The sequence below is a fragment of the Pseudorasbora parva genome, chromosome 15 (genome assembly GCF_024679245.1).
Source record: "Pseudorasbora parva isolate DD20220531a chromosome 15, ASM2467924v1, whole genome shotgun sequence".
NCBI lineage: Eukaryota > Metazoa > Chordata > Actinopteri > Cypriniformes > Gobionidae > Pseudorasbora > Pseudorasbora parva.
In genome coordinates this window covers 6,611,507-6,637,649 of record NC_090186.1, presented here as the reverse complement: position 1 = coordinate 6,637,649, position 26,143 = coordinate 6,611,507, and the positions used below count along the sequence as shown (strand labels likewise).

Here is a 26,143-nt window from a genome sequence, read left to right as displayed (position 1 = left end):
TAAATAGAAAACCAATTATTTGAAATTGTAATAATATATCACAATATTATTTTATTTTTTTCCTGTATTTTTGATCAAATAAATTCAGGCTTGATGAGCAGAATAAACCTCTTTCGAAAACATTACAAATAGTAATGTGTCCAAACTTTTGGTCTATACTGTGTATATGTGTATAACAGTATTTAATCATATTTTAAATTAGCTTTTTTATTAGCATTTTTTATTTTATTTTAAATGTTATGTGCTTTTTGGCAACACTTTATTTTAGGGTTTAATTCTTATTATTATCTAGTTGCATATTTTCATACATATTACTAGGATATTGGCTGTTTATTAGTACTTATAAAGGAAATATTAATGCCTTATTCTGCATGACCATATTCTACATCCCTTAATCCTAAACTAAAACACTACAAAAACTATAATATCTATTGATAAGCCGAAAATTAGGAGTTTATTGAAGCAAAAGTCGTAGTTAATAGTGATAAGTGTTTAATTTTAGTAGTTTTTATACTTCAACAAATGTATTTATTTCAGCTAGTTGTCAAGGCAACATTTCTAATTTTCGCATCAGTTTAAGTTTATTAAATATTTATGTTTTATTAATTAATTAAATAAAAATGTAATTAAAAAAAACAAATATTTAAAAAATGAATTGTTATTTGTTATCAATAACACTGGTCGACGCCCACTTTAAACCACAGACGCCCCATGCTTCACAAGTGTCCAATTTCTGAGGATGCATGTGAGAGAGAATATATGAGCAGAGGTGTGAATGCATCACTGGAGGCGTTCTTAGGTCACATTAACACCTCTGTGGAAAACTCAATCACTCCAAAGCTCGGAAAGCAGAGGTGTGTATACATGCATTTTTTGTGGTATGTGGTAATATGTATCGCAAGCATGGAGTCCAATGCTGTGCTTGAACCACAGTTTTAACTGTTAAATTGCATTAAATGAATCATAATCACACTTCTTCAACACTTCTTTAAAAGCCATGAACCAAACAAACCAGCTAAAAGGTAAATCACAACATTACAAACTTTCGTGTGGAAAGACTGTGTACTAAACAGAGTGAGATAACTACAATGAAAAAATGATGGAGAAACTATTGATTTAAAGTAGTGCTGTCAAAATTAGTGTGTTAACACATGCAATAATTTTTTTTTCAGTTTAACACGTTGTAAAATATGTAACACGATTAACACAGCATCCGATGTCAATCATCCTTTGGCTAGCGTTACATTATATAATCACGCTCTTATTCATGCAAATGCTTTTAAACCATTCAAGCGTGACAAGACAAAAGAGAAAGCGCTGTCTGTGAATATCCCGACTATGACACACACACGACACACTAAGATGTGCACCAGTATCACACACACATAGGCAGCATACCAAAATAAAGTTCTCTTTCATGTAAAAAAAAATAATAAGACACAAAATAATGCCAAAATGCCCATTTTGTGAAGGATTCTAATAAGAGCTGTCTTAAATGAGTTAAATAAAGTTTTATTTAAAGAGTTGTGAGAATATGAGATTCATCTTAAAGTGACAGCAGCCTAATAAACCAGTCGCTGTGATTCTGTCATTAATGTTAATCAAAGAACAGAGCATTGATACAGATGAATCTATATTTAATTTATACTGTTAAAAAGCATACAAAAATATACACTAACAATTTATGTATATGTCTAAAAGGTATATGAAGGCTACATGTAATGTGAATTATAATTGGTTTATGTGAAGCTTGTTCACTTAAATTAAGTTTTAATTTAAGTGAACAATCTTCACATAAACCAATTATAATAAATGTCATGTTATATAAATATACATATATATTTATATATTTTATAAATATAAATTATACAAGTTTGTCATGTTTTTAAAGCCTAATAAATGTTGAAATTGATATAGCTTTCAATTATACTGTGATAATTGACTGTCTGTCATTAATGTTTATTGAGACATCAGTATTAGTATCAGGGATTTCATTCATAAAAAGATGCCACTACAACAAATATTAAAATATATAATGTCTTTAAGTTGTTTCTACATTATTTTGGAGAGTAACTGGCAAAATATAAAAATATTTCAATATAATAAATATTTTAATTCACGATTAATGTGATTAATTAGTTAATTACTTAAAGCGATTGACCGCACTAATTTAAAGACATTAATTACTGAAACAATATAGTCTACGTTTATTTTTATAAATTAATTTTAAGCATACATGTTTATTAAAAAAAATACTTCAAATAATATGGACTGACATCGACTGACCCTATGGAGAAAATGAATGGAATTGTTGCACAGTAATATTAAATCCTCTTATCCATCAATCTGCTAAATCAGAAAGCATACCATCATGAAAAACTAGCAATATTAATGCAATGGTTTGCTTACACTTAATGCTTTTACACTAGAGTCGCTTTTAAAATCTAAAATTAGTGTCTAAACTAAATCTTATTATTAATTTGACAATACAATCTTCATAAGATTTGTTTACCAAAAGCCACATGAATTGTTTTCTAGCTGCTTGCTGGCTTCTTTGAAAGCGCAGCATTACATATGCATTTGTATTTCATGTGTAAGCACCGTTCTGGCAACATCTTTCTTAAAACAGCTTTTTAAATGTATGCATATGACTTTAAAACCTTTAACAGATACTTTACCTGCTAAAACGAGCGAATGAATCAAGCACATCTCATTAAAATCACAATATGTTCTTACTGTGCCCCGTAATAGAAACCATAATAAATGCATCCATTTGTTATGCTAATGCTCTGCTTTCGAGAAACTTTGCATCTTAATTTTGGAGTCATGAACCGGAGAGTGGAGATGGAGGGTTAATGCAACAGATGCTAGTTCATTAAATGTGCATTTTCAACTGTGGGAGAATACAAACTACTGCTCATGTAGGTGCGTGAGTGTGTGTTTTATATTGCTCATAAAGATGTGTAAAATAATGGACGCTGCCATATGGTAAATTGACAGGTGATGAGTGGTGATTATAGTCGTGCTTTAATGTACAGCATAAAGCTACAGCAGTGATCATAGGCCTATAGCCATTTTTATACCTCATGCATTAAAAAAGTAATGCATGGAAGAACATGTCAATGCATTTGCTATCAGACTTGTGAGGTGACCTCTCAAAACATTAATGTGCATGACAATAAAACATTTTAAAATCTGCGGGTGTGTTGATCCATACCTCCTCTGGCATGCTGAGAACCAGTTCATTGTCACTTTGGGTGACGAACCCCTGTAGGAAGTACTCGCTGCAGGCCGCTAGGACAGCCCTGTGCGCGCGGAACTCCTTGCCCTCCACCAGCACGGTCACATCACAGAGCAGGCCCTGCTTCCGCTGCTCATTCAGACCCAGCAGGATGTTGGTACAGTGCACTGTCGACTCATACACGTACATGGGAGCTTCAGACTTCTCATCCACGGACATACCGCTCACACCCTGTGAAGAGAGAGACAGCGAGACATCAGACACTGATGCTGCACAAAACTAACATTAAATAAGCTGTACAAATTAACATTACATTGTAAAAAAATATTGTTGGTTTAACTTAAAAAAGTAAGTAACCTGGTTGCCTTAAAATTTTGAGTTTATTGAAATAAATAAATTGAGTTGATACAATGAAGGAAATTGGTTTAATAAACAGAAATTCAAAATATTATTGTATCTGAACCACATAAAAAAATTGGCTAAATCATGAAAGTAGCACAATTTAGCTGCGTCATTACAAATAAAACACACAATTACCCAATATGCTTCTTTAAAAAAAAAAAAAAATTTAATATTTGAATAAACATTTGAAAAAATGTTCATTGTATCACCTCAAATTTTTAATTTCAATGAACTCAAAATTTTAAGGCAACCAGGTAACTTATTTTTTTAATCATTTTTTACAGTGTAGAGTCTGAAAATGTTTGGTTCGAAGATTTAGACACTTTAAACCTTCTTTCTGAAAGCCTCTGCTCTGATTGGTCAGATGGCCCATATTCGATTACAGCACATATTGGAAAAGAAACCCATTGCCATTTGTGAATTTCAGCTCCAGAGGCTGCCTCAGCACTTACACAGAGATATGAACAGTAACAAAGGTGTCGATGTTTCCATATCAATTTGAAAGCATGCAAGGGAGCTACAACAAAACTGCAAACTACAAAGTAGATGAGAACACCATAGGCTGGCATTTTGTATAATGCCAGCCTATGGTGTTCACATCTACTTTGTGTAAATGTCTTACATTGTTGCGTGGGTATGGTAGTGAGACTGGAATTACAGACAATTCATTAAAGAAGATTCATCTCTTAGGAGACAATAACTTTTATTGCCGTGCACTTTGATCTTTAAAACTTTGCAGACCTTTTACATTCACAAACAGCTATATTACACACTGCCTGAAAGGGAATATTTGGAAAAGCATGATAGGGGCACATTAACTCTTTTCCCGCCAAAATTTTCTGAGTTTCCATGTTTTCACTGTTACAAAGCTGTGGTACATCTTCTGAAAGAGTACTGAATCTCCGGATCAAAACACACGCGAAGAAGTCACAGAAACAAGCAATTACATATCTAATCATACACTCTAAAAAATAATTCAGTGGCTTAGTAAATATCACAGTAATAATTAACTTTATTAACTTAATAAAATCTCTCAATATCATTTACTTGATGGTTTTAGTTAAACATACCAAAATAATTGACTAAAAATCCAACAGTTAATTTTGTCTAAAATGTATAGTTATATTTAAGTTTTTTTAACTAAAATAATTTAGTATTCAAATAACCAATTATTTATTTTAAATATACTTAATACATTTGTGAAATTTATTTAAAAATATTTGAGAATGGAGAATTAAACCAATATGTTTTAAGAACCACAAATATTACTTAATTAAAATCAAGATTATTAATATTTAACACACACTGAAGAAATTGAGTAAGTTTACTCGATTAAAACAATGCACCCCTCCCCCACCCTCTGACGTGACGACAGCTCGACGGTTTAGTGAGTGCGGATATTTGAATTCTCCTCAGTCACCAGAGACCAGAGCAGTTTCTTCTTCTCAGCGTTGCAGAATTGGGGCATTTCCTCTGTGAAATTCAGGTTTGTATGTTTTGTTTTATCTATATAATCATTACTGTGCTAAAAGGCATTTTGTTTAATTCAAAACAACATCTAGGGACGCAGTGTGAGTCACCTTAAGTTAACGTGTGGCGTTGGTCTTTGAAACGCCTGCTGTGTTGCTCAAAACACACAACTTTATTCGTAAAGATAATGAATATAATGAATTTGGATGATAAAATCTTATTTAAACTGGGCACTGTTTGTTTATTGTCAGGTTATGGAGTCTGGCGCCTCGCAGCATCTTTCAGCTACGAATGAATCCGGTCTCAAGTTCAAAGTCCACCCGCAGACCGTAACGTTAGTCCATCTCAGGCTCGAGAAACAGCGCTGATACGGTGGAAATGGGATAACAGACTGGTTGATTACACTTGAATTACTTTTAAATGTTTAATTTTTACTTCTAAAATGTCTGTTACATGAGTTTAAATGTTGTAAAATAACTGTTATTCTTAACATGTCAAAACAGTAATATATGCTGTAACGTTATTGCTGTACTCGTCGACAATAAAGGCCATGTCATGTATAAGTGTGTTTGTGTTGGCTGTGGAGTATTTTAGAAAGGTTTAGAGGAAATTAAAGTTATACTATACAAGTTAGTAATACTCATAAGTAAAAACAGTTCATATTAGTCATAAATATTGTTTTTTAAATGCTTTTTACCCAATTTTTTCAACTCAATTGAATTAGTTAATGTAACAAATGCCGTTACTCAGATCTACTTAATTTTTTTACTTACATTTACTCAGTTCATGTGGTGTCTATAATTGATTTCACTGCTTTAAAATTTACTCAATTTTTTTAGTGTAAAAATGTTTCACCAAAAAAATTGAGTAAATCATAGTATTAGTTTTTAGAGTGTATGCATATGTAAAATAAAGTGATCATAAACATTAAACAGCATATATATATATATATCAAAACTGCCAGGACGAGGTACAGGGCTGAAGACTTAGGGGTGTTGATGGACTCAATTTACTTCATATGTGTTTTGATCTTGTTTCGATCTGGATGTAGTCTTTCATAAAAAAAAATCATCATTAAAAAATTAGGATTTTTTTCAGCTTTTTGACCAAAATATGATTATTTTTTAATGAAACGTACATTCAAATGTAGATAAAGAAGAATGCATGTCTGTTCTTTCTTTTGAAATGTTGCATGTTCAGATATTCATGCAACAAAATGTTCAGGGGGCAATGAGATTTTTGTGAAAATGACCAAAAACGCTGGTGGGGAATGAGTAAATACGTTATTACGAGCTAACATAACCTTAACAATAAACAATGGTAATAAATAAATCAATTGAATTAATATTTTTCCTACATTAATAAGTGCTGTAAAATGGTTGTTTATTTATAGTTCATGACATGAACTATGCATAGGCATTTACTAATGTTAATCAACAGAAACATATTTTAAAGCGTTCCCATTTTCTCAAGGTAATTTGCATCCTGGCTAATGCTCAACAATCTCACTGTGACCACCTCCTCAAAGCTGCCACCTACAGCAAGCGAACGCACAGCCATACACAAAGCAACAACAAAAATAAAGCCCCAAACCCTCCCACATGACCGGTGTGAGGATCAGCTGCTGTCTCAGCATTCACACTCTCTCATTTAACATACACCCCCATGTAAGCAGGTACACATTCACACTTTAAACAATGATCCTGTGCGCGCACAGTGGCAGATTAGCTGGGAGGGCGATTGAGCTGTCAAAACAGTGGGGTCTCCGCTATCGGATCTTACGTAGGAGGTATACAGAGAGAGATGTTGGCAAATGTGATCTTCTTCAGACATCCAGTCACAAAGATTACCTTGAGCTCATTTTCCCTTTCATTTCCCCTTATTTCACCCATCAAAGAGGCTCAGCCGGTGGACGTGTGATTAGGGACTTAAGTGTCTCTGGATGCTGGATCAACTCTGTGTACACAAACATGTCCTGCCCCCGTACCCCAGGTCCTGTATCAGTACCCTTTGACAATCGCTCCTCACAATGACTCCGACACATTTAATCTCATCAGACTGGAAGCAGGGATTCTCACTGGATCGACTGCCTTTGGCTGCCAAGTGAATATCACAAACCTCAAATTAGCATACAGCCCCGCTGCTGATTTGAATAAGTGCAGATTGAATATGACGAGTCAGGAGCAAACCTCAGCATAAAGTACAACCTTAAGATCCTCTTAAGGAATTTGATTTGCATTATTGGCAAGGTGTGCATTATGTTCTCTGAACATATACAAGGCCAAGCAAATCCATTCATTTAGAAAGAAATTGAAAGTGAGATATAGGCTTGAAATTGTTACCCCAGTCAGTGCCATGATAAAACCTTGGGTAAAAGTAACTTTAGAGACTTTAGACTGAGGAATCCACCTTGAACATCACCTGCCTTATAAAAAGTAGAATACAATAGGCTTATATTATTACACACTTAATAATATTTAACACGTTCAACAAACAAATGGTTCAGTAACTGTGCATAGCTGTGTATTCATAAGCACTGTGTACTTTTTAATCATTCTCTGTAATTGAAATAATCTAAAATAAAATAAAATAAAATAGAAATATTAGATGAAAAATCTTAATGAAAGTTACAACGAAACTACTACTTGAAATATCAAAATCATTAAAACGGAAATTAAGCTAAAACTAAACTTAAAGGCACAATATGTAAGATTTTTAGATTTACCACTAGAACAATGTTACATATTTTGCTGACCCGTGTATTATCCCAAATGTTTCCAACAATGTTTAAATCCAGAGAAATCTGCTATTTTAACAAGTGTTACGGGCCGTGTCCTTGCGTCATTTAGCAACAGTCGTTTAGTCATCATGTTTTTAGTAAAATGATAATCTAATATTAATCTAGATTACTCTTGTACCAGCCACTGAATGAACGCACAGAGTAACGTTATAACAACTCTCAACACACTCAAATGTGTTTAGTATGATTGTTTTAAACATGTAAAACAGCACTGCGTTCGCTCACACACACAACGGAAAGAGCGGAAGCGGCGACTGCAGCATAAGCAGAATAAAAGCTCAGAGACGGTGTTTGGCGCAGGTCTCTCTCATTAGCATTCGCTCTCAAGGGCTCTCGCGCGTCCTGCTTCATACCACCGTAACGCTAATAAAACTTTAATACATTCACTCATTTACGAACATGAGTTCTGCCCGAGTCGCTGTGGAGGTGAAGAGTCAAAACTCCCATGATTCCACGCTCATTCACGCCGTCATCAAGCCACGCCTTTGTTTTCAATAAGCGACCTCTAGTGGCGAAACGTACATACTGTGCCTTTAACTGAAAATCAAAAAATAAAATCTTATTCAAATTATTAGTAAATATTATAATAGTACATAATTTATCATAAATACAATAATTGTGTTATAAAATATTTACATCATAAAATATTTTATATATTCGTATTATAAAATATAATTATTTTATTACATTATAAATTATACTATATATTATGTTGACGGTTTGATATATACCATGAACCATTAAGCCGTACTGTTGTACATGTTAAAAAACACAGTAGACTCACGCTACCTCGTCCAAAAAGCCATGATACTTTGTGGCACACATTTTCCTTTTCCCCTAAATGGCGGCAGTGGTTCAGTGGTTCATGTAGGTTGTCTACAAACCGAAAGGTTGGTGGTTCGATCCCCGGTTCCACCTGACCAAGTGTCGAGGTGTCCATGAGCAAGACACCTAACCCCAGCTGCTCCCGACGAGCTGGATGGCGCCTTACATGGCAGACACCGCCGTCGGTGTATGAATGGGTGAATGTGAGGCAATATGTAAAGCGCTTTGGATAAAAGCGCTATATAAATGCAGTCCATTTAAATGTAAAAAGTACAAATGTTGCATTGCTCAGGGTTAAAGTGCCTTTAGCCTGGGGTTTAAAAAGCTGATAAAGCAAGGTTAAGCACAGCATGAAAAGGCATACAGAAAGAGAGGATGCTTAAGCTCTGAATCAGACAGATTTAAACTGCTTTTGAAACTACACAATCTCTACTTTCAGTCTCTGCCAGCAGTCTTTTCCATAACACACTGAGCTATTTAAGTTGTCCGGGGCCAACTTCTGCTTGCGGAATGATCGGTGCATGACTAAACAATTCCTACAGAGCTCTAGCGGCAGCCAACACTGCTCTTTCCATCCCCGCTGAAGCCAGGGCTGCCCCTGTCTGCCCTGCTGCGGTGAGGATTGTGCAGCCAGCGCTCCTCCCTGCTCCCACAACCACCACTGACTGCACCTTAGGCAAACTCTGACCCACAGAGACACAGGCCTGACATTTCTTACCCTTGTCATCTTGATTTAACTTCCTGACTGGGCAAAACTCCACACAGACGGGCGCAAACCCTCAAAGCTCGGCTCCATTCGAGGCAGGTTGCATGCAGTGGTTCTCGTTGTAGGGCTCCTTCGATCAGAGCGAGCCTGTAAAAGCTGTGAGCCTTGACGAACACTGACGCTTTACTGCCGCACAAATTAAAACGTGAAAGCGGAAAGTTGTCCTTGGTCATTGGAAATGGCTGCGTGTGCAAATGGAAACTCCTCAACCAAAAGAGAATGGAATCAGTGGGCCAGATGCCTCCCTCTCTTTCTTTCTCTCTCTTTCTTATCTCTCTCACTCAGTCTCAGAGAAATTCAAACCACACGGCATGTGGGTTCAGGGATCCTTTACTGCAGTGTGTGAGTGTGCGTGTGCATATGTGCATGTGTGTGGGAGGGACATTATGGTTACCATGTAAAGAAAGAAAACTAAAGACAAAGAGGTAACTGTAATGCGTCTGTGTAAAGCACCAATCACTAGTGTTGTACTCAAGACCGGTCTTAAGACCATTTTTTGAAGGTCTTGTCTTGGTCTTGTGTTGGTTTCAGACTAAGAGGACTCTGATTTCATCTCAAGACCACAACTGCATGGATATCACTAAATTGCCGGTGCATCATCTGATTTATTTGTTAACATTTTTAATTAAATTTGATGTAAAACTTACTGCAATCAAGAACTGATTTTTTTCTTTTCTTTTTTTAAAACTATTTTTTTTACTTTATTTGAAATCAGTGCAGGATTGTATCAAAAAGTCAAAATTAATATAAATGCACACAAAATTCAAAATATGATTTATGTAGAAAATCATAGCAAAAATGTAGTTGTATGAGATAATTTTTTATTTTAGATAACATGGGATAAAATTAAGCAATTTCACAAGATAAAGAGCTATTTTCACAAATACGAACACAAATGCAAGCGTAATATTGACATTAAGTTTATATTTACTGACTATTAAGCACTATTTCACCAAAGAATTTCGTTACTAAATGAATCAGCAGCTTTAAACAAATCAGTTGAGTAAATGATTTACTGATCATTATTTTTATTTCACTTTCATGTTTAAAAGTAGACCCATCATTTTATGTTTCCATCACATTTATCAATTCAAAATTAAGCACAACATTATTTTTACAGAATACATTTTACTAATTCAGATGCAACGTCTGTGCCACCTCTGCAACACAAAGATGAATGTTTTTGTTAGTGATTTGATGGCTAAAGCCCTATAGGGTCTTATTATTCTAATAGTATTTATTGAATGTAAGACACTCATAAAGTTGATTTTTTACATCCATTTGAGGAGTGCTGGTCTGGTCTTGGTCTCAACACCACAATATCTTGGTCTTGTCTTGGTCTCTTTCCCACAATAACTAGTTCTTGTCTTGGTCTCAACCCAATATCTTGGTCGTGTCTCGTTCTCAACACACTTGGTTTTGTTCCCAACCCAATACCTTGGTCTCGTCTTAGTCTCAATCCCAGAATATCTTGGTCTCGTCTTAGTCTCAATCCCAGAATATCTTGGTCTCGTCTTAGTCTCAATCCCAGAATATCTTGGTCTCGTCTTAATCTCTATCCCACAATATATTGATCTTGTCTTGGTCTCAACCCCACAATGTCTTGGTCTTAACCCATAATGTCCTGGTCTTGTCTTGGTCTCAACCCCACAATGTCTTGGTCTTAACCCATAATGTCTTGGTCTCAACCCCATAATGTCTTGGTCTTAACCCATAATGTCTTGGTCTTGTCTTGGTCTCAATCCCACAATGTCTTGGTCTTAACCCATAATGTCTTGGTCTTGTCTTGGTCTCAACCCCACAATGTCTTGGTCTTAACCCATAATGTCTTGGTCTTGTCTTGGTCTCAATCCCACAATGTCTTGGTCTTAACCCATAATGTCTTGGTCTTGTCTTGGTCTCAATCCCACAATGTCTTGGTCTTAACCCATAATGTCTTGGTCTTGTCTTGGTCTCAACCCCACAATGTCTTGGTCTTAACCCATAATGGCTTGGTCTTGTCTTGGTCTCAACCCCACAATATCTTGGTCTTAACCCATAATGTCTTGGTCTCAACTCCATAATGTCTTGGTCTTAACCCATAATGGCTTGGTCTTGTCTTGGTCTCAACCCCACAATATCTTGGTCTTAACCCATAATGTCTTGGTCTCAACCCCACAATATCTTGGTCTTAACCCATAATGGCTTGGTCTTGTCTTTCAACACACTCTGGTCTTGGTTTTAGTTTAGGTGGTCTTGACTACAACACTACCAATCACATCCATAAGAAGCAAATAATTATTTCAAAATAAATAATGCTCATTTCACTTGTGCTGTATGTTTTTGATTTGGTAAAAATAACGTTTTATAAAGGATTATACAGTAGGTTAGTTTGATTCCTGAACGAATGTTGAATTTTAATCAAAAACATATATTTTAGTCTGTTTTTGATCAATACAAAGAACCAGTTGATAAGATTCAGTTGCTTTTGAATTAGACTGCACTGGTCGAGTTATACGCTTACACCGTAGCCTGCAAATACAACTCATTAGAAAGACATTTCTTGTCAGCAGTATTTCACAGTAGATACAGTCCTTCTTATTGCATCCCCTTCAATCCAGACTGCAAACTCACATTCACAACAATTTATTTTTCCATGTCTCTGCCGTTGCTGAAAAGTGGTGAGGGAAACACTGATCGGAGCTGTGAGATTTGACAGAACTCTACCGATGGTCAAGCAAGTTTGTGTCCTGCATTCTCAGACATTTAGAGCAACAGCCCAACTGGTCACTCCAATTATTGTTTTTCATTTAGTTTCTTTTCCTCGCTCTAAATATGTTTTCTATGCTGCCTTTGGTGGATAATGACCTGTCTTCCAAGAATAATGTTTCCAGATGTGGTTGCAAGGTTCATAAGATGTCAAACACTATTTCAAAATTGGAATGTGCTTTCTTTCCATGCTGGGATTTTCAGATGTGTGCATTTTGCACACAAAAGGATGATGCATATACACACAACCTCGCCACAAATGACTACTCTCGGCCGCGTTACCGATTGGAACTGCTGAGGGATACAAGGGGTTTGTGCTCCGTCTCATTTTTGCTCTATGTTCCCTTTCTTCTTTTTATTCTGCAGGCCTTTCTCAATCTTGTTAACCGTGGCAGCTAACTGGTTTTGCAAGGAACACTCCCACACACATCAAAAGCAGAGCTCAGTGATGGGTTTCCGACAGCTGTCGCTGGCGTTCTACTTTTGCCTGCTCAAGGGGCTGAAAGACTACCAGAGCACTGGGACTAATCTGAAACCAGCCGGTTAGACTGAGCATGGAGCCATACTTTCAGAGATCAATACCCCCAAGAAAACGATGATTGTGAAAATGATTACGTATCCAACTTCTTAATGAACAATACAGACTCAGCTCTCAATTGCTAACATAAAGAACAAGTTCAAAATGAAATGTCTTCTCAAAGTGTTGATATGATAAATCCTCATGAATATGCAAATTAGCCCCGCCTCCACTCACTCAACTTTTAATCAAATTACTGTATTAATTGCTGCACAAAGGTATCGCTCTTTGCAACGTCAGACACATAACGGTAATTAATATGATTAGCCTTAACTACGTTATCAAACAGCTAATAATGTGTTGCTAATGTAACACAAATCATGTTCCCGTTTGCCATCTGAACATCAGCATCTTTAGAAACGCTTTGAGCATCATAAAACGACAGTGGAGAAAGGCATATAGTTCATCATAACATAATTATATACATTATATACATAATTCACCCGCTATATTGCTAAATGTACATGATGTTTCATATCAAAAGGAAAAATATAGCAGGATAACCTGTTTTTTCTTGAGGCTCACCTGCTTCACAGCAGATAATGATATGCTAAAGCACGCCCACACATTGACGTGATTGGATTTGTTTCTTTGTTTCAATGCAGTTTTAAAGCTAACTTTTTTAGTTTATTCTTAGCTAAAAACACTTAGTTCTTTCCAATATATATTTGGGTCATTAATGTATATTTACTTCTTTCAAGTAATAAAGTATTTTCGTATGTTTATAATATGCCATTGAAAATACATACGGGTGAGGGGTTCGAATGCTGGTCGCCATGTTGCTCCTCCATCTTGAAAGTACATTAGCCAAAGAGGGACATACCCGCAAATTCAAGCTTCGCTTTTTGCGTTTTAACACTCGATGGCACTCATGAACGAGGCCGAACTTGAAGCCATATTAATCTTGGACTAAATCGGCCACCGTAGGAGTTAAAACGAAATCAGAATTGAGAGGAACAGAAACTAATATTCACTGGATTGTCATATACCTTTACACCGCTAGATGGGGGAAAATATCACACAGTGTAGCTTTAAAGAGGAAATACTCATCAATGGTGTTGACATACATTTGGACATAGTTTGTCTGAAAGCATGTTAAAAACCCCACACATACATACAAACAACATTAAAAACTTTAACAAAGCAGTCATTTTCCTTATATATAGCGCACTGACCAAATGTCCTCATAATTAGCACTTGAGCATTCTTAACTTGGCTTCAGATTTCAGGCGAACTCATTGGAGACCCTAAAAATAAACAAAACCATGAGAGGCCTTCTTTACAGTTTCACTATGCCAACAAAGCAGATCTGGGTGTCTCCATGCCTGTCAACCATTAACCAGTTTAAATATCTCAGCTGACATCAGTAAATGGCAGCTCAGATTCTGTCCTGACGTGCAGGTCATGTGTGGAATCGGTATGCAGTTGTGTTCGTGCGCTCGCAGGAAAGCCTGACATGGCGGATTGGGGGATGACAGCACATGATACGCTCTGTGATGTGTGTCCTCTTTCCCGCCTCTAGACACTCTTCTGACAGAACAAACCCAACTGCACTGCAACCTTAAAGAGTTAGTTCACCCCAAAATTTAAATTCCAAACCCCTAAGACCATCGTTCATCTTCGGAGCTCAAATTAAGACATTTTTGATGAAATCCGAGAGCTTTCTGACCCTGCATAGACAGCAACACAACGTCCACTTACAAGGCCCAGAAAGGTAGTAAAGACATCGTTAAAATAGTCCATGTGACTCCAGCGGTTGTATGTCAGAACGCCGGCTCACCATTGGCTGACGCTGTTCACGGAAGCATAACCACACATGCGTGTGATGCTGGTGCAGGAGCTGGGCCATCAATGGCCAATGGTGAGAACCTGGAAGTGCTGCACTGTTTACAACGTGAATAGCGTCAGAGACTGACAGAGACGAGAAGAAATTGTTGAATAAAGTTATTTTAGGGGGTTTTTGCACACAAAAAGTATTCTCGTTACTTAGGGCTGAACAACTGGAGTCACATGGATTATTTTAGTGATGTCTTTACTACCTTTAGGTCTTGAAAATGGTAATAACATTGCTGTCTACACTATCAGAAAAAAGGTACATTTCTGTCACTGGGGCGGTACCCTAAGGTACAAAACTGAAAAGGTACTAATATGCACTAAGGTACCAATATGTAGGGTTTAGTAAGGTACAAAGATGTACCTTTTCACTTTTGAACCTTAGGGTACTGCCCCGTGACAGCACTGTACCTTTTTGTATGTGTATGTGGGGTCAGAAAGTTGTCAAATTTCATCAAAAATCTTAATTTGTGTTTCAAAAGTCTTCTGGGGTTTAGAACGACATGAGTCATTTTCATTTTTTGGGTAAACTAATTCTTTAACAGAAACCATACCATTCTTTAAACCATACACATAAGCCTTACAAAAATATCCATGGCATGGTGTCCATTTACGGTGAAATTAACATGTATGGTATCCAGACGCCATAGTTACAGACCTAGATACACTTCCGCCTGATACTACTACAGATTGTAACTCTACTAGGGTAATACAATAAATCAGACAAATGATCAAGATCATGATTACAGCTGTTGCTACATGAAAAGTTGCTACAGCATTGATTTAGGTTAAACTTTGATTAAAAAAGAAAGCAAAATCGTTCTCACTATAAATCAACACATACATAAACAGTGTAAATAAGAGATTTATTATGCAATACAAACAGCTTCCCAGGCAGACTGAGTGACAGTCTTGCTTTATGCATGTAATTTATTCAAAATTTGAATCACAGTTTTGTAATTTATGCTGCTAAAAGGATCAATGTGAAGTTGATTTACTGATGTATAAAGCAGCAGTAAATAAATTCAGAAACAGCCTGCTCTGTATGAAATCTCAACCTGTTTTAATGGAATTAACCAAAAACAAGCTAACAGACAGAAATTAAGATAGCAAAACAATAGTGCAAGTTTTATCATCTCATACTGATCGACAGTGAAACAAAATTTGATTAGCATAGTAAACTGTTTACTTAAGGAAAGTGCCATGACACCTTTCTTAAATTGTTGGCCACTTAAGATTCATTGCGCTAATGCTGTCAACATTAGCATCAGTAACTAGTATAGCCGATTGCATAATCATAGCAACCCTCATTTTACCATTAATGCAGATGAAGTGTTAAAAGGCACTGATTTGCTTTATGCTAATCCTCACACTAAACCCTAGCACTATGTACATTTACATTCAACTTGCCATTTTAGCAAATGATCCGATGAACCACGCAGCCGTTTTAGATTCGATAACACCAATCAGCCAAACCTGGAGTTCGACGGGTTTGTGTTCCTCCAGTAATTATTGGCTATTAACTGTTAAAAGCCCATTTACCTTGTGCAATCAGAGTACACACGTGTGCACAAACACACACACACCCATACACACACAATCTTGTACAGGCTTGTGATCCGAGTCTAGAAAGCGGTAGTACATTTCCTTCAACCCTCTGACACTGAAACAGACTTAATGGCTCATTACATTCCAGCTCTGCTGGGTATTAATCATCAGCGTCTATGACTAATCCTACTATTCCACATGCACATACGCTGGCAAAAGTGCACACTCACTAATGGAGCCCTTTTAATGGTTCTGTCTCAGTGGGCTTGAATGACAATAATGGACAGTTAGAGCAGCGTTTGATAGTGTTCATCCACGGCAGAGGACAGTCTCGATTGTTACCGTGCTGGACTCTAACAGCTCTCTTAGAATTATTTATCTTAATTGGGTAGGAATCTTAGTAAATACCTCTTGTTACAGAGGGTAATAATGTGTAAAGACCAAGGCCTGAAATGTGCATAATTCCTCTGCTTTGTAGAAACATTAGCCACCGGCTACAGATTCTCATTTAGATTCATGTGCAGTAGTGCGGGAACAACCCTCTCTGGACCTTCTCACAAGAATGCAAGATGCTGAGAGTTGTTGTTCTCGATCATTAGTTGACAAAAGATGGATTTTTTTCTCTCTATAAAACACACTCTTGACTGCAGGAATAAAGGTAAATGGTACTTCAGTCCCTCAAAGGAAAGTCATTCTGGCTCTCTCCAGGCACTGAGTGTGCTTGTCTGAAGGAGATCATCCACATGCCTCCTCAGCGGCAATCACTCTTTTCCAGTTGTGCGTGCAAATCTGCATGAAATGGCATAAAACGCTTGTGGGTGTGTCTAGAATGATAATCTAAGTATGTATCACACATTCATTCCACTTATTACTATTGATCCTGTAGGTCTCTCTGATTAAGATCAAATGAAGAACTAATAAGCTTATTTAGTATTAGCTAAGCGTATTAATTTGTGCACACAGAGAAAAGAAAATATAATTGGGTGCGGTTGGAGTAAACAAGCCTTTGGCAAAGTTTGGCTTACTAAGATCTTATGCTTAAACTGTGCAGCATTTATGATATTTATTTTATATTTGTACATTTCTTCTACGGCTATTTATTTATATATATTTTATTATATTCTGCTGCTTTAATTTAGCTGCAAGACTGTAAGGTTGGCAGGCAAAACAATATAAACAAACACATTTGCAAACGCATCATCAGGAGTCCTGTTTGCAGTCTCTGCCAGATGTTCTTAATTAAGCTTTGAATGAGTGTGGATTTTGTCATGTTTTTTATCATACTTCTACTGACTAAGGGGAAACCGGTGCTGGATTTGGTGGAAATAATTACACGATTAACTGTAGCCCTCTGGGAAATATCATTAAACAGTACAAGATATAAAAGCAGGCAATACTTCTTTTTGCTAAAACAAGAATTTTGTAACGCAAAAGTAGTAGTAGTAGTTTTAAACAACTAAAAATATGTTTTATAAAATCTCTGGAATACTTGATTTTGTTCGGTTAATCTGATTTCACTCTAACTCTGCTGTCTTTTTCTTTTCACAAGATAAAACGTCTCAAAATAAATTATTAATTTCCATTATTTATTTAATAATTTGGCAAGAAGCCTTGCAATTAGCAGGGGAAAAAAAGTGATTCAACCTGTAAATAAAACTGTACGTTATCCATTTTTATTAACAAGCTTCAGGCTCATACCCGGTTCCTTCAAAATTGATCTATATATGCAGAAAGCCTTGACCTTGGACAATCACATCGCTAATAAGCACTTGATAAGAACAAAATGACTTTATAAATACACTTTCAGTGATGTTCCTAATGGAATGCAATTACCATTCTCAATGCTATCTGCATTTCAGGATACATAATCATGCTTCATTAGTGCCAAACATAATCAGTCTATCACTTCTCTGAGCGGCTCTCCTACGCACTTAAGAGAAATGTACCTTTTTCTTTCTTAAAGGTCAAGAGACTTCACCAACTCACTTCTTTTTACTGACGAGAGCAGAACATTTCCACTTTCCCACTAAATTTGTTTCAATTTCATCATTTATGCAAAAGATGAAGTCTAGATTTCGTGAGTGGGTGCCAAGCTTTTGATGTGTGATGACCTTAGAACACATCCAAGATATTGCTCTGCTCTGTCTGTGTATCCATCCATCCAATTAGAATAGAATAGAATAGAATAGAATAGAATAGAATAGAATAGAATAGAATAGAATAGAATAGAATAGAATAGAATAGAATAGAATAGAATAGAATGTGTGGTCTAAAAGAGGTAAAGCACACAAATAGTGCTCATTAGCTCATTGAAAAATCTTAACAACCCCAAACACTTGACTGGTAGTGTATAAATTAACATAACCTGTCAAGGTACACTGTACATCCTAATGCTTTAAATAGTTAATTGGTTTGAGTAGAGCCAACTCAAATTAGACAAATGAGTTCAATCAAATTAACTTTAATGAGCATTTGAACTTTCTTTTTCCTTTGAGTTCACAAAATTGACTTGACTAATCTAAATTATTTCACTGTTTTGAGTTTTATGAACTTGTTTCTATTAATTTAGATAAACTTAAATTTAACTGAAACTGGACTGGGATTTCTATTTCCCAGCATGCTTAGACATGACTCTCAAAAGGGACAGTAAATGCCAAAATTAAGTGATATATTATATATATTGTGTGTGTGTGTGTGTGTGTGTCTGTGTGTGTGTGCAAGGTTAACATTAAGTAGGAGATTTAGTAGTGTTTAACGTTTTGTTATGCTAGTTTGGAAGAGTCTCTTTTTGTTGTTGTTGTAGGGTTACCACCTTGGTGACGAGTGGCGGATGAGCTCAGATTGAGATATACTGTATGTTAAATGTATTATATTTTTGTTCTCATTTAGAAAGTGTTATGCTATGCTAATGCTACCAAAGCATTGCGTAACCAATTAGCAAGGTGGCATTTATTGAATTAGCTAGTTAAAAGCTAGTCACGTTTTCACTCCTAAAAATATTTAAGTTGATGTTACTCTTTTAAGGTAAATGTATGAATTAGCTGACTAAAATATTTCAAGTTAAGAGCAATTCAAAGCTGTAAGTACAAAATAAAAATCTGCAAGTTCTGCTTATACTTAAGCTTTAAATGTCTTAACTTAAACTGATGTACTTTTTGAAATTTGCCAACTTATTTGGGTTTACAGAGTGTATTTAATTTAGTTCTAAATTTAAAATATGTGTCTGGAGCACCATATGTCGCTATGTCAAGGCATAAAATCACTGTTTCCATTCAATATCTGGCTGTTTTCTCAAGCTTACCGGAGGTTTCAACGCATTTTTCACCCTTACTCCCCACTTTATTTCACCGGGCAGCCTGCATCACCCTTATCATCATTATACAGCTAATAATGTCTCATTCACAGAACACTTAACTCATATAATGCCCTTGTCTGAGACTACGGGAGAGATTCATCCTCAATAAATCTACCTGAGAACCAATTAAAGCCTCTTTAACTTTGGCTGGGTCTTGACACAATCATTCAAAAATGATCACACACACATAAGCAAGTATGGCACAGGGCATCTGCTGTCAGCAGAGGTCAATGAGTTCTGGTGTGTTGTGTTATGGAAGAGGTCAAATAAGGTCAAGGTGGTATTGACACAGCACTATATTGAGATTTAGGTCAAAAGCACACCTCACCAAAACTTTGACAAGAGGAACTGGGTCTTGTGAAAGTGTAAGAAACCAAATAGTTTGACACTCTATTCAACATCCTTCTTTCAGTATTACTAATAGAGTTGCCTGTGATTTACATGAACGCGAGACAAGGAGAGAGAAAATGGCAAACGGCTTTTGACTAGGGTGAGAACCGACAAAAACAGACAGATTTAGAAATGAGAGGACAGGAAGAAGGGATTTTTCTTTATTCTTTCATTGGGGTTTTCCACATGCAGATAAATGACTGGTGACCTCTGGGTCTGCACGCAAACGGCTTGATACAGTACTTCCCAAACCTCCTTAGCCCCATCATTACACACTTTACCTTTAACAAAGCCATGTTTTACTTCAGGTTGGGAGGCTCAGTAGACAGATATTTGGCTGTATAGTTTTGTTTAAGATCAGATGTAACTAGTCCAGGCGGTGGAGCTCGCATGGACTCCTATTGGTGAAGTATTTAATTAGATTTAGCATCGATTGGGAATGTGCCTGTTCGATGCAGACATCTCATAATGCCTCTGGAAGCCTTGACCGACATCCTGACTGAGCTCTTTTGTGCTGAATACACAACTAAGTGTTATCTGAGCTCACTTCAGTCATACTTCAGACACGCTTATCAGATTAAAGTCAACACGACCGCACAGTTTCACAAGCAGCAGACACAGCAGACGTAATAAGGATACTCTACGTATATGATATACCGATAACCCTTTTATGACTTCACTGCATTGAGGTCAAATATTGTTCTCAAGCGTTCTTGTTTTTAAACTATACCGTTTTTTTTCTTTTCTTTCTGTTAATGTTTATTATTTTCAAGTAATGAAATGCTTTGTTTTAGTTAATAACCTCTGATCAAGCATAATGCATTAATACAATAATACATTTTAATATATAATAAAAATAGCAATATACATTTTAAAAATATAATAATATTCAAAATGATATATTACATGTTTTATTAACTTACACTATGTTATTATTAATATTAGATATTTTTAATGTAATATAATTTGTAATTTTAAGTGGTCATAAACTTTAAATTACAACTTTATAGGATATTACAGTTGTATAAAGGAGACAAAACATTTCACAGTATCATCAACATAACGCGCTGATAGGCAGAATCCTCCAAAATCTCCAAAAAACGACACTTTACAGGAAATGGAAAAGTATACACCACTTTGTCAATGTTGATGTTGTGGCTTTTTATATACTCAGCACCTCCGGCACTTGCATGTGTCACTATATTATTAAAATAAATAATACAAGGATTTTGAGCAGCTATTTTCAGTTCCAGACGCATGTAGAACCCAACTACCACAAGAGTCAAAGTAAAATTCAATCAAGACATTTCATTGTTTTTATGAAAACAGTCACCCATACAGCCAGCCACATTCACAAAAAGGTGTGACCCTCGAATATTTCTGTTCACACACAGCTTACAGAAGCGAAGTCAAACAACTTTTATAAAGAGTTTTAAAATTCTTTTGAAAGCTGCATAAAAAAAAATATATTAGATGAAATTCTCTTTCAAAATGTGTATCTGAGTCCAACGTTGAGGAGTCAGTTACAGAAAACAGTAATTTTAATCTCACTCCTGATTAAAAACAAACAAACCGTGTGTGAACAGAACTGGATTTGGCAAACAGGACTGTAAACCCATCGAATCATCCATCGATCCATTGAACCATCCATCGAATCATCTATCCATCAAATCATCCATCGAATCATCCATCCATCGAATCATCCATCCATTCATCGAATCATCCATCCATCGAATCATCCATCGAATCATCCATCCATCCAATGAATCATCCATCGAATCATCCATCCATCCATCGAATCATCCATCCATCTATCCATCCATCCATCCATCCATCCATCCATCCATCCCTCGAATCATCCATCGAATCATCCATACATCCATCGAATCATCCATCCATCCATCCATCCATCCATCCATCCCTCCATCCATCGAATCATCCATCGAATCATCCATACATCCATCGAATCATCCATACATCCATCCATCCATCCCTCCATCCATCGAATCATCCATCGAATCATCCATCCATCCATCCATCCATCCATCCATCCATCCATCCATCCATCAAGTGCATCACATTATGTTTTTTCACCGTGCAGGTTATAAAGTTTACTGTAGCCATGTGGTCGCTCCGTTTCCGTTTTCACTTGGCCAAAATCCCATGTCAATAAAGACGGAGTGCTACGCACAGGCTATATAAAGCTAGACAAATGCTCAACGAAGACACTAAACAAAACATGAACTCAATTTCACAAAACCTGAAAAGTATTTCTTGAGTAAAGAAAACGCTGAACTTATTTAAAAACCAGTTCATTATTCACACTTGCATGGCGATGCCATCTTTATAAACGTAGGCATGGTGATCTGGTTGTGTGAGGAAAGTTCAAAGTAAAGGTATGAAGCCATGTCTGTGTTCATTATGCCCAGCTCAATCTCTAAATGGATTTAAGTGCCTCTTGCGCAGGCAGAAATCAATAGTATTGTCTGCTTTTGCTACACCCCAAGGGAGAGCAATGCATCATCCCTTTCTCTCTCTCTTTCTTGGAGTACGCGGAGACGTTGTTAATTATTCATGACTGAGACTGCCAGCTGTGTGTGTGAGTGCGACTTATTCATAATGGAAAATGTAGAGGGGGCACGGGTTTTGCTTGAGTTATTGTACTGCTGGGTTAGGCAGAAGCCCAGATCCCATCATCATCAATCTCTCACGACCCCGACCGCCTGAGGATCTGCGTGTTGCAGACATATCACACAGTAAAAACAACAAAAGCGACAACAAAATATTACACATGGACAATATCACTGACCCTCAGATGTTTTAGAGCACATTTGGTAGAGCAGCTAGAAAGCAAGTGCTTTCTATAGTCTAACTTGTGTCCTCTCACCGCTGTACTCGCTGTCACTGAGGTAGATGCAGACCAAAACCTTCTTTGAATAAATCAATACTAAACACACAAGCGATTAGCCATCGAGGAAAAACAATCAGTAAAGAAGCACAATGTCTGCCTGGCTTCTGCTCAAGATAAGTGCCGTTTATCCCCGCTATATAAAACATTCAGGTTGAGCTGTCAGGGCACTCAGAGGTCACATTCTGGGATGTGCTGATCGCATATAAATAAAACACTACATAGACTCCACTGTAAAAAATACATTAATTCTTAGTTACTGCATTAGTTTTTCCATCAAGAGTAGTGAGTCATTTTATCTTTATATTTTGTTGTTGTATTAACATTAAATGGATAGTTCACTCAAAAATGAAAACTCTGTCATCGAGAAATGAATGAAGGTTTGGAACAATATTAGAGTGAGTTAATAATGACATAATTTTAGAGGTGAACTGTCCCTTTAAGGCCAAGTGTTCACTAGGCCGTGCTGCTGTTAATTTAAGACCTGCATGCATCTAATATACAGGCACATGCCAAATTTACTTTCACTTTAGACATAACCGACTGTGTTTATGTAAACCTTGTGTGTATTTGACAGTATTAAAACGTCTACTCAGGCCATGCAGTAATCACCTGTTTGACAGGCAAAAGCGCATGCAAAACAGTGCATAAGCACGCGAATGAAATGTGTAACCGGCAAGGCTTTTTAAACGCATGCAAATAATGAACTCTCGTGATTGTAAATATCTATAGTGTTCCGTGAGTAACTCTACCACTAACGTGTGATGTGAATGTATGCCGCGTAGTTCAGTAGGCTATATTGGGATTGAGGCAAATTATAGAATTTGTAGGAAAATAATTAATTAAATGCAAAACTGAAAAGAAAAAACAGGCAATTCACAAGCGTGTATTGATATAATACACACACATATATATATATATACACACACACACACACACACACACACACACACACACACACACACACGCTATATACTACATTATAATTTTTCTTAAATATATACATGAATAAGTGTGTATTTATTGGGCTGTCAATCGATTAAAATATTTTATCGCGATTAATCACATATTGTCACGAGTTAACTCGTGATTAATCGCAATTTAATCTGACATTTTGTTATTAAATGTATGTTGTATGTATAAATGTATCTATAATATGTTATTTTATTATTAAATTAATAAAATTTAATAAAATTAAACAAATATGCATGCTTTATGCAAATGTACGTTTATTATTAGTGAAACCATACTCAGAGCATGAAGACTAGACATGCATCAAAGGTCACAGATGTTTTTCAAAGGACTTGTTCATGTCTCTTAAGCCTAAGCTTAAAAATTCAGAATAAGCAGGGATTTCTCTCATTTTAAGAACATAAAAAAAGGTAGTTCTTACACTGGCAGTTTAATTCAGAACAGGGCATGGTTTGTATGAAAATTTGGTAATGTGAAATCTGTCATGCGGACCTGAGAGCGCACCAGTACCACACCATACCTGGAGGAGGCTGGAAGGAGTAGGAATATAGTGTGGCCCCCTTAAAAGCTACACGTTCACTATTGAAATGTCGGTATATTGTGTGTCGAACTGTGCCGTGATTCACGGGAACAGTGTGAAGAACACGGACTCGGGAGCGCTCTTGTTCAGAAAAGTAACCTGTGTGTATTAGTTTTAGGCGATTGTAATGTATTTACTTCAATAAAACACATGTACTGTAAGTGGTGATGTGTCAATGATTTACCTCAGATATGCGCGAGAGTGATCTTGCAGTGTATTCGCGCATCGTGCTCGGACTGCAGAGAATGTGCTCAGTGAAAAAACTCACATTTCTTTCGACCTGTAGTCTAATAAAAGTTCAGCAGAAAATATGGTAGCTTATGTAGTCTATAACTGCACTTGTTTCAGAGTAATGTTAATGTTAACCCTTTCTTCCCCTATTAATGTTTGCTGCTGAATTACTTACGTCTAAATAATCTATGGCTGATCTCAATTTCTCCAATTACAGGCAATGGATCAAGCAGAAAATGCGCACTGCGTTATTAAAATTAGTGCCGTTAAAATGTATTTGCGCTAACGCGTTATTAAAGGTCCCGTTCTTCGTGTGTTTTCGAAGCTTTGATTATGTTTACAGTGTGCAATATAACATGAGTTCATGTCTCGTGTGTAAAAAAACAGTATTTTTCACACAATTTACTTGTCTGTACAGCGCTGTTTCCTCTGTCCTAAAAACGGCCTGATGATTTCCTTGTTCTATGAAGTCCCTCCTTCAGAAATACGAGTTCTGATTGGGCCAGCGGTTGCCATGTTGTGATTGGACAGCAGCTTAGCGCACTTTGCCCGGAAAGGTCCCGCCTCTTACCATAACGGGGAGATGCAAGCGCTGAATGCGCGCTCTTCTCCACGTGGGAAAGCAACAAGACCACACCCCCTTTTTTGCGTGTACTTGTGGGCGGAGGGTTCGTCAACAAACGGTTCTAGTGATGTCATTACATCCCTGCACTTCCTGCTGTAGTCCAAACCGGCCGTTCGCTGTAGGCTTTGAAAGGGAACTTCTGTTAAATAAAATATCTCGCTTGGCATTGAACTTTGAGCTTCATAATTTTACAGGTATTATTTATGCTCTAACAGCAACATTACACACTAACTAAAGTTTGAAAGATGGAATCGCGAAGAACGGGACCTTTAACATGTTAATTATGACAGCCCTAGTATTTATATATCCATAATTAGTATACACAGTACACACACATAATATATTACATAAAAACAAACTTTTATTTTGCACGTGATTAACCGTGATGAATCGAATTGACAACATAATATAATTAATAATTTAATATAATTTAAATACTTAGAATAAAGTACATATATTTAAAATGTCCAACTTCTCCAATGTGTTCATTTTTAAATTCTAATTGATTATGCATAACACACAAAAGCCACACATTAATAAAATCAGTAACTCGTGTCATAAAAGCCTTCACAGCAGAAAGCATGCGATCTGATGGAAGCATTGTTACCTCTGAATGATGTCACAGCAGAACCATGTCAGTGCAAGTGATGATGGGATAGTCTGGAAAATCCAACAACAAACAAAACCACTCCAATGTAAAAAAAAAAAAGTCATGCTGTTTTAGATCAACGTAACCTAACTTTGAACTCAGGCCACTGCAAGTACAATGACACAAGTGTGGCGGCATCTGTGGAGCTGATCGTTTCTGTGTGTGTGAGTGAGTGCAGGGGAGGGGAGGGGGGTCACGCATGCCGGAGTATTTTGAGCAGGGC

The 26,143-nt window shown here is 36.6% G+C and overlaps 1 protein-coding gene across 3 annotated transcripts in view; it reads right to left on the bottom strand.

The window, feature by feature from the left end:
• Nucleotides 1-26,143, bottom strand: part of bach2b (BTB and CNC homology 1, basic leucine zipper transcription factor 2b) — a 130,126-nt gene that overhangs the window by 37,685 nt on the left and 66,298 nt on the right. For 2 of the 3 annotated variants that reach the window (XM_067416897.1, XM_067416900.1), the window contains one exon: nucleotides 3,218-3,472. In XM_067416897.1, coding sequence (XP_067272998.1) covers nucleotides 3,218-3,472 — 255 coding nt within the window. Of the gene's footprint in view, nucleotides 1-3,217; nucleotides 3,473-9,456; nucleotides 9,733-26,143 lie in introns of those variants that run through there. The other variant, XM_067416899.1, reaches the window with a different exon arrangement.